Source organism: Malurus melanocephalus, unplaced genomic scaffold (genome assembly GCF_030028575.1).
Source record: "Malurus melanocephalus ecotype Western Australia unplaced genomic scaffold, MMel_1.1 scaffold_188, whole genome shotgun sequence".
NCBI lineage: Eukaryota > Metazoa > Chordata > Aves > Passeriformes > Maluridae > Malurus > Malurus melanocephalus.
In genome coordinates this window covers 412,034-422,597 of record NW_026623420.1, presented here as the reverse complement: position 1 = coordinate 422,597, position 10,564 = coordinate 412,034, and the positions used below count along the sequence as shown (strand labels likewise).

At 42.7% G+C, this 10,564-nt stretch overlaps 1 protein-coding gene across 1 annotated transcript in view; it reads right to left on the bottom strand.

The window, feature by feature from the left end:
• Positions 1–1,710: 1,710 nt before the first annotated feature.
• Positions 1,711–10,564, bottom strand: part of VSTM2B (V-set and transmembrane domain containing 2B) — a 19,729-nt gene continuing 10,875 nt past the window's right edge. The window contains exon 5 of the mRNA XM_057373177.1: positions 1,711–2,378. Coding sequence (XP_057229160.1) covers positions 2,290–2,378 — 89 coding nt within the window. The 3' untranslated portion in view covers positions 1,711–2,289. The remainder of the gene's footprint in view (positions 2,379–10,564) is intronic.

Sequence of the window (10,564 nt, the reverse complement as noted above, 5' to 3'; positions counted from 1 at the left end):
TAGATTTCCTCCAAACCACACAGTCTGCAATTCAAGATACAATGTACTCCATAAGTGATGAAACACAGTATCAGAGCAAAGCAGATGTGTGTTTACTTGGAGACCAGCTGGGGTAGGGCTGAAGTTGAAAAAGAAGCATAMCAACTCCTAGATAGATGTGCTTCACTGCTTCAAGTGCAAGCTATTTATTTAGATCAATATAGGCAGATTTTCTTCTTCCTCCTGCAGAAAAGTTTTAGTTCTCTCCCTCAAAAGGAAGATGAGGCCCTGAGAAATCTTCCTGCCCGTGAGTAAACAASAGGAGTGATGAAGTGCTGGCCAGAGGACCCCCAGGCCAAACACAGGCAATTCTCACTTGCATGAYCAGCCCTTGGTGGAAGGGCTGGAGCTCTCCTGACATTGCAGACTCCACACACCCCTCTGCTGGAGCAACTGTCCTTGAGCAAACTCCCAGAGAGGAACGATGGCATTACTTTAGCCATGGTCTAACATGCCGATTTTTTCCACCTATCTTTTGCTTCCGGCTTTAACAGCCCTCCTGTGTACTCATGGAAGCCAAGGACTGTGTTCTTCAGCATCCCATGCTTTGATGCACTTCCAGGCTTGCAGCAACCACCTCCTCTGAGTTCTTCCAACGGGCAGTTCGGCTTTTTGTGGGATGATTATGGATTGTTCCCCAATCCACAGGATCCTACAGCTGACAGTAAGAGGATGAACATTATTGCARTATTTTACCACCTTTGGATCCCCATGGTGAGTCTGCCCCCATACAAGAGGCTCTAATTACCATATTGCAGTAGCATGGATCAAACATCAATGTGCTTTGGTGTAAACCCAGTGAGTGCAAGAGGCACRAATCCCTGGCTCTCACTGGCAGCCCTGGAAAAAGGAAATCCTGACCATGTGAGAAAATGACAATCCCTTTATGGCCTCCTAGGAAAGGACTCGAGTATGAGGTKAGGCAGTGGCGTGCCACATTTGCTCTGCAGCTCCTGCTGCCACTGAGCTGTCACTCCACCTTTCCAACAAGGAAGCACCTCTCTAAAATGCTCTATAAAAGGGTAAGAGTCATAGTCAGATATCAGAAATTTTAAGGTCCTTCACTAAATTCAGCTAATGAAGATTGTGTTTCTTAACAAAGTCATCTATTGGCTCACCTGAAAAACAAGCATTTTGGAACAGAAAAATAACTGCTCTATTTGCTGTAAAAAAGCTTGATCAGAGAAAGCTCACCTGGATAAGGAAAGTGACACAATTATGCATTTTAAAAAATCTGAATATATTCTAAACAAATCTTGAAACTAAGGAAAACAACATACCAGGCTGATTTATTTTTTATTTTCATTTTCCACTGCTTGATTCATCCTTTCTTCAGAGARGCCTGGGGCATTACATTGAATGCCACACACTGTCTCACTGTCCATCTACCAGATCTTGCCTTGACTGCCCAGAGATAACCAAGGAAAAGRCAGCTGCAGCCTGGCTGCCTGCACRTTCTGCTGTGGGCTTTGCCATCAGGTGAGGGTGTCTGAAAAATAATTGATTTCAATTTTACTTCCTTTGTGCCGCATCTTCCCTCAAGTCTCTGTGTTGTGACAAGGTAGGGAACACAYGCAGCCATCAGAAGCCTTCTCAGGGACATTCAGGACACAGGGAAAGGCACACACATCTGTAAAAACTTTATTTCAAAATCTTTTTATTCAACTGTTATTCAGCAATATACAATACAGTTTATAAACAAATGTCTTACCTTGTTTCCAATCTTCATTTAAAAATAAATATTATTGACAGTGAATATTAATCATGGTAAGATGTACCTTTTTAATGTCTCCAAAAGAAATAATTTAATTAAAAAAGAAAAAGGAAATCCAAAAAAACCTAAACACAATAATCTACTAAAAATATTTCCTTTCTTAGGAAGGGTTTGACCCAACATCTTTACATATTGTCATAAAGATAACTGCTCAACAGTTCGTGCAAAATGAAGAGTCAGAGGAAAGGTTTAGAAAAGAAAAAATATTACATTAAAATAGAGAAATCATAAGTGCCATGCACAGAGCAGGGCTTTACACCATAGAGTCTGGAAACTAGATGCATTATTCTATGTGKTTTACTTTTCTGTGGCATCCCCAAAAATATGTTTTTTCCCCCCATGTAGAATTTATCATGCTTCTTTCAGTCTCTTTCTGTCCATCTTTAAAACCGCAGGGATTTCTTTGTCTGGGGTATTGTTTGTTATTAAATAGGTTCCTTTCTGTCTGGCTGAGGAGAAGTGGAGGGAGCAGTCCGTCAGTGGTTTACTAATAAATGTACAAGCTTATGCAGTATTAACAGGGACATGTATAGGAGTGGGTCTGTAGCATAAATAGGTCCTGTACCTAGAAAAGAAAGACACAAGGGAGAGAAGGAGATTTGATTTTTWATCTTTTCCAATATAGAAGATTAAATGCAGAAGAGAAATATAGGAAGATTCATTTTTATCACTTCAGTGCCAGGGGTCAGAAGCTTAATTTTAATAGTAAAACAGCATCCTCAAGCTATCCAACTCAAATAGCTTTCTCCTCCCCCTCCCAAATCTAACTCCACTTAGGTCATTTCATTATGTGTTACTAATGGTATGCCTAAACTTGGCTTCAGCCAAGTTACCAGCAATTGAGATTTCTATAAATACACCATAATCTGGTATATAGTTTCTTGAGAAATGACAGGTATCAACCACCCATTACTTTATAGGGAAATGACAAATGCTGTGGCTGTACTTCTTGATTAACAGGACATGAACCCATTTCATTYGGAATGGGAACAGCAAGACCTTGACATCTTCTTTACCTTTTATAGTAAAGAGCAGAATTTTAAATTAAAAATCTGCTCAGAAGCTATAGAAATACAGAGGTCAGGTGTGGAACACATCTGTTACCGTCACTGTGTCCCAAGGAGAGCAGGACGGCTCCGCTGCATGATGAGGTAACTCATGGGGCAGGACACGGGGCTGTGGGGACAGGGAGCCAGGACAGAGGTGCCCACCCCCTGGGAGCTGCCAAGGGAGGACACAGCTCTCCCTGGGCAAGGACAGACATCAGAGCGTTTGCTCACAGCAGGACGTGACAGCCACCTCCATGCTGCAGCTGCCAAGGCTGTCCCTGCCTCTCACCCCTTTACACCGAGAGGCTTGCTCAGTTCTTTTATTGTCTGGGGACACAGAAAGGTGTTTGCTGTGGGCACTGTAGTGTGGGAGGGCTGAGCCGTGGGGCCGAGGGTCCCAAGAGAGCAGGACACACAGGYAGGGTGAGAGGCTCTGCAATGTGGCACTGCAGTGCTGCCAGCACAGGCAAAGGCAAAGGGCAAAGGCAAAGGCAAAGGCACAGCAGCCCCTTCCCTGGGGCAGCCCTGGTGCTGCCCAYGCTGCAGAGCAGGACAGCGGTGCCTTGTGCTCCCTGCAGACAAGGCCAGGTTGGGTCACAGCAGCAGCTGTCCCAGTCCCAATGCCCACAGGGGACACCTGCCTAAGCCATGAGTGGACCAGCGTGTGCAGTTGTCACCAGCACAGAAACAATCAGGGGACGTTCCCTTGCAAAAGCAGGAGTCCAGCAGGAATTTCCCAGCGGCTGAAGTGCAGAGAGGCACCTGGGGAGAAACCTCATCTGTGCTGAACACTCAACCTGCAGGACTGATTAATGCCCAAAGTACTGACCACGCCACCCTGACTATCAGAGATGTTTTGCAAAGCATGAAAACTTGAAAAGTAAGTTTTCTGTGTTCAGTATCTCTGGAAAAGCAATCAGAGCCCTCCTATTTAGGAAACTCACTTCAGGCACTGTATGTGAATACTCTAGTCTTGGTCTGTAGGACATGTGAGTGTCTCCCAGTTGTGGTGTGATCAAAGGAAAAGCCTCAAACAGCGCCTAAGCAGAGCACTGCTCTTGGGCTCGCTGCTCCAGCTGCCTCGTAATCCATCCACASCTCAGCAGCAACGCTGGACTATGATTACCCAATATCAAAAATAGTACACAGCAATGTGGTGTGCAATTGAGGAACTCAGGAAATGTCCCCACAGTGCTATCTCACAGGCGCCCAGACWGTGTGGTGATTATTTAGTTATTAAGGTTTTAATTAAATCCCTGCATGCACAAACATGTGCTAAAGACTGCCTACATAGCAACAGCAAGGTATTAAGATGAATACAGGATTTTTGTTTTGAAAGCTGAAAAATCATTAACACAATTAACTCCAGCAACTAAAGGAGTAACTCATTGCAAGAAGACACTAAAAGTGTGTGCAGGGACGTGCACAGCAGCTGCTAAAGGTTCCCAGCCAGCACATGGACCAACCCCAGTCACCAACCCCAAACTCTGCAGGGCAGGAGCTCACAAACCTACCCACTCCAGCGAGAGAAAGGAGCTGACTGGGAAGGCTGGAGGGGAGTCCTGCTGTCTGTCTGTCTGTCTGTCTGTCTGTCTGTGAGCCTGACGTGCTGTGTGGCACCTGAACACCTGTGCCTATCCACAAACTGCACTGGCAGGGCCAATGGCCCCCCAATTCCATCAGCACATCCCCGTCCCCAAGCTGTCAGATGGCTGTCCCCCTTCTGGGACATGGCACAGCTGCGACAAGGCCAGCCCAGGACAGTCCCCTATGCCTGGGGATGGCAGGGGCAGCCCGGCAGCAGCCGACACTGCTGGGGGCTGCACACAGCTCAACGGTGCCAAATCTGTGCAAATTCCACGCCTGCAGCGAAGGGCTGGCCTTGGGTATTCATTATGCTCAAACCTGAGGGTGCTGAGAACACTTCTTTTCCCTGCTAGGGCTGAAGTTGTTCTTTCAAGGAACAGGACTGGAGTGTGAGATGCTGCCAGTTACTCAGACAGCGAGATGTGCTTTCATGAAGGGGAATTCCCCTGGAAACACCGAGAAACAGCCTGGAGAAATGGGCTCTTGAAGCTCAAGTGCTCTTACAACCATGGGAGTAAAGGGCTYCCAGGAACACCAGGTTAGGATCATTTCTGCTTTGAATGGAAAGCAGAATTAGTCACATTCCTTGCTCTACCTGTGTGCCTGCTTACCAAGATCATTCCTATCTTGATTTTGCCTTTATGTACTAGTTTTAGTTTAAATTTCTATGCAGAACTGTGAATTCAACAGTCCAAATTTTGTCTTTTCCTTCTGTAGAAATTGCTGTTGTTTTTAGTCAATATTCTCCATCTTCTTTGACAGCAGAACGTGAGTTCAGAGTCTGTTGACAGAATCTCAGCAGTTAAATGAAACATTTTTAAAAAATAATTTGAAAGCAATTATTCTTACTGAACACCAAATACAAGCTCATTTTTTTCATACTGATTCAGTGTAATTCTGCTCTAAGGCTTCAGGCAGTATTGAACACATAGAACTTTAGAATTCTCCTCCCTCTAAGCAGACCAGAAGTATAATTTCCACTATTTTCTCCCAGGTTAGTTAACCCAAACCATTAATTATAGGTAGTATTGTTTGTAAATAACCTCAACTTAATGTACTCAAATCTGCTGTTACTGCACTATTGGAAGTCTTGACTTTTAGTTAATAAATTGCTACATCTGTAAATATATACAAAAAAAATTGTGAGCTTGAGCACGATCTGGACAGATGATTGATCCAGGTGTGAGAACAGAGAGTTTTCATCCAGACACCTTAAATCAGGAGTACATGGTTAYTTGCAAACTACAGACACTTGCAAGAAGACATTCCATTGATATTYTGAATAATCATTTGATGTTCTGTTATTGCAAGCTTATTTATCACTGTACATACTTACAACTCTGCAGTTAAAATATTTATATGCTCATGGCCAAAAGGGAAAGTCTTCCACCATGCAGAACAAGAACAAATTGTTCTCCTCATGTATGGTGAATTGCTCTCTGGCATCACTCATCCTTCTTTTCAATTTATGACATAATAGTGTTTTACTGCAATTTTCTATTTAATTTTTTTTTCTGCCAGAATTAATCACAGTTTGACTTAAAGCAGTTCAGTCGAAAACAAACATTAATTAACCAAGTGACTTGTGACACACAGAAAAAAGGGATGATTCTTTTACAAGCTATATTTAACCAATGGTCAAAACCCACAGTTTCCAGCAGTCACCTATTTTTCTTGCTAGAAAGAATCTGAAAAATGCTTTGATATCTCTTTCTGAGATGTGGTAAAATGCAGTGGCCCATATAATAAAAAGCTGAAAGACATCAGTAGCCTATTTTCCTTGAAASATGAGATAACACCTAAAATCTGAGTGCCTATTGATGATGGAGCTGGGGCCCTGGTTGGCAGTGTCACGAGACATTTCTCTGTACTGCCTTTYATGCAGTGACCTATCAGCCTTGGCCTAGTTCCTTACAGAACAATGCCCAATTAAAGCCCTCAAACCTGGCATTTCATTAAGAGGTGGGGGATCAAACTGWCCATATAGATTGATCTATTCTCTCAGTCCAGAAACTTCAGACTGTGYTTGATGCACGTTCTTGCTCTGGTATCTATGGAAAAAATGCAGTTTTACACGGGTTGTTGGTCAAGGATCATTACAAGCAATAACCTCCTAGATAAAACAGATTCTCACTCACTGACATACATTTGGAGCATTTTCCCTGAACTGAAGGGAATTTACCCAACYTCACATCTAAGAGCTTCTTAGAAGTTTTTAATTGAAAAGACACCATTACTAAAGTCACTATAMACTTACTGAACCAAGGAGATAATAAGCTACACTCCATTAGAACTGTTCCACACTTTGAGACAAGCTGTCTACACCCTTCCACTCTTCAGTACTTCCAGCACAATCCACACACTGCATTTTTTTCTATCTTTTAAAAATATTTTTGGGTTTTTTGTACCCAGTGCCCTGAAGTTCCCACTCCTCCCCAAGAGCCAGTTCTCCAGGATGCAGTGCAGAAGTGCACATGCAGAGCCTGTGCTGACTATAGAGACCCTCCCAGATCAACCCTAGAGCACTGCATGGAATAAGAAGTGTTCTTGTTCAAAGAAGTATTGGTACAGTGGAAAAAAAMCCTAAACTGTGGTGTCCCCATTGCTCCTGGCTGGCTGTGGATTATCCTGCCCAGGCAGGATAACCAGAAGCAGCTCCTCAGCTGCCTTTTGGTGTAGCTAATTTCAGCAGTGGTGACTTCCCACATATTTATGAGCAACTGCATGGGGTCTGCTYGCCACTGCACCTGCCTAGAAGGCATGGTGCAAAATTAGTTTTCTGTCCACTACACGTTTTAATTTATGATTCACTGAGTTTTGGAACAGCTTTCCATAACTCAYCTCAAAGAAAATGCCTCATAAAAGTCAGCATATGTTTTTATTTCTACACAGCCATGCAGGTAGAAGCTTGTGATTCTGTTTTGTTCCTTCATCCATGACATCAAGGTTTTTAAGGTCAAGAGTAAATCTCCTCACGGAGCYGGGTGAAACGATCAGCACTGCCCTCCACACCTTTCATGAAAATGCCCACATTTCACTTTCCTTATCCACACCATAGCCTCAAGCTCTCCAGGAAGCTGAAAGCAATTTTACTGGCCAGAAGACACTGACCAGAGTTTTGGAAACTCAGCAGGTTAGATTCYATTTGTGTTTGGAATATTTAGCGCTCCTGAAATGAGAATGTTTTAATTGTCCACACCTGTATCTATTTACATGCTGGGCTAAACTCACCTGAAAACAATGAGGTGAGGCTGAATTCATGGCTCGATAACTCTACAGAAGCTGCAAACAGGGCAGCACRGTAATTTCTACCTATTTCCAGAATAGGTACAAAACAAAATATATATTATTTCAGAAAAAGCCAATTCCTTGTAGCAGCCTGGTCCCTGATTTTGACTTTTCTTGATGTGACAAGTCAAAAACCCACCTAGGACTGGTATTTTAGTGGTCTGCTGTTTTAGACTTTGGTGTTTTAGCATGGTAGCAGGAAGGCTACAGATTAGAAAACAAATGAATTGGATGATAACGAGAGAGGGGTGTAATCATGCAAGGAAATGATGCAGAAATAAAAGTTTGGTTCTGATRAGAAGCTAAGAAAAGAAAAATATTCCTTCTGCAGTATTGATTTTCTGCAGCACTGCAGTGCTTTGCAGAAGCACTCACACTCAATGTGTGAGTGCCTGTGGGACAGGACAGATACAGGCATTGGGAGAGGAGTTTGGGGGTGTTTCTTAAGGCACCTGCGATTATTGAGGTGGATTTTGATCTCAGTAGAGTTCATTTTAACTGAGACTCATTAAGACCAAATWGCTCATAAAATATTAGTGCTGACAATCCCTTCCAAACATGCTCATGGTCCCCAGACYGGCCAAGTGCTCAGTTATCCTCTACAGAGGCTCTTCCCCTCTCCTATATCATGAGGACATCATCAGGCACAAGGAACAGGATTAAATGGACGATTGATCTGCCCCAGGGGCACAGCTGCTGCAGGTCTGCATGGTGTCACACCTCTGCATCAAACAGAGCTTTCACCAGCACAGGGCTGCTCAACCAGGGCTTTGGTCAATGTATGGAAATGCAGATCTGCTACRGAGCAAGAACTACTTCTACCTTTATACAGAAATAGCTCTGGGTTTTAGGTTCCCAGAGAAATAGGCAGTTTCATTGCCAACAGACTGGTGAAAAATCATCTCCCACTAAAGTTACAAGAAACAGGGGTGCACAATAKGGGAAGCAGATGGTACCTTTTCCCTCAATACCCCACTCCTCTTCTGTGGCAGCCCAAAGTGCAGAACAATCAGCACTCTCAGCAAAGCCTCTCTGTGCTTCTTCAAACACTTGATGTGCTTCTTCCAACACTACATCTGACTGTGAGCACCTCTGTGCTGAGGGCAGGCAGTGCCTACAGACATCCCAGCAGGGCAGCAGATGAGCCCAACCCTCGAGGGGCTGCTTTGGGATCTCTTCTACACTGGGGACAGCCAAACAAACCACTCAACCACTCCAAAAACATCCACTCGTGGAGAAATGGAAGAAATACTTCAAGACAACACCAGGAGTAATTTAAAATGCTCAAAAGGAAACACTGCTATAGACGGTGTCAATGGAGAATAGAAACACATCCAGAATGCTAAAAAGGAGCAATTCATTCYATATAGATTATACAGTTTAAATACTTTCTATTGGTTTGCATTTAAATGAGCCAGTAACTTTCCTCTTTGGAGACCTGCAGCTGGTCTCTACTTTGTATTACCCTCACATAAACAGATTTCTGCTTTGGTATCGGTGAGATGATCTCACCAAATATCTTATTAAGACACTCAAACCATGTAACTATGAATTTGTTTTGATTTCCAAAATTTTTGCAGTTCCATGATCTAAAATTAATTTAACGAAAGCAAGAACCTTGAAAGAACTTTAATTCACTCCTTGGAAGTTGAATAATGAGAGATACTAAATTCTTTGTAATGAGATTTGGTAGAAAATTAATTTTAAAGTAAAACATATAGCTGCATTAGTGGTAGTTCAGGTGGTAAATAGGCAGCCAGTCCTACACTTCCTTCTTCTGTAGCACCATGTGAGAAACTCCAGAGCATATTCATACACACAAGTATCAAAAGCACAACTCAAACTACCCAGATCATGAGGCAGTGAAGAAYACTGGGAGCTTGTTGCAGTTACTGAGCTTTGAAGCAAGTCTGGGCCATCTTCTCAGGTTTTAAATTATAAATACGAGGATATAAAGCCATATTGCAGAAAAGCAGGCAGCTAGATATGGCCACACAATTCCATAGGCTGGCACTTTATGAAAAGACTGACAATAAGAGTCACACTGGACTCAACCACAGATTTCACATTCTGTAATTGATACGAGTTGCAAATATTTGCAACCCAGATATAAAGATGATGACACCATAGTTCTCATTTCACTGTCTTTTTAGAGTGTTTTTGACTTGATTGGGATTAGGAGCAAGCTGCCAATGTATTTGTAATTATCACTCCAATCAGAATTAACTCCAATATCACTCCAATCATCTGCTAAACTTAAGCAGATGCAAGTGCAGATTAAGGATTTTTTTTTTTTTTTAAATAACCCTATCCTGTCCATACCTAAAGAACAGAATTAAGTGCATTAGCAGAATACATGATGACATGAAAAATGGCTGTATTGTGAGCATGTGCCTGAAAAAAAAAAAAGAGCAGAGCCTGTGATTTCCATTAAGAAGGAATCACCTTTTTGCCAGAAACAAACAGTGGCATTTTGGGACTGACCCACAAATACACAGACCCTTCAAACCTTGGTATTTGCCAGATGTTACTTAACTAAAGACTTTGCTATGCCCTAGATGTAAGGGAGGCCAAACTTGGCAGAATAAGCCAGCAAGGAGTTCTTTGACAAAACTGTGGGCATGGAATATTTCTCAATACCCTCYGCAGATGTGAAATCTCCTGTTCCTTGGTGTGAGAGGGAATCAGATTAGCATGCCAATTAAAAAAATTATACAGGAATAAAGTATTTCTAGATTTGTCATCTTGGTGAATTTCACCCCGAGAATCACAGAACCGGTGAGGTTGGACAACACCTCTAAGACACCAAATCCAACCATGACCTCAG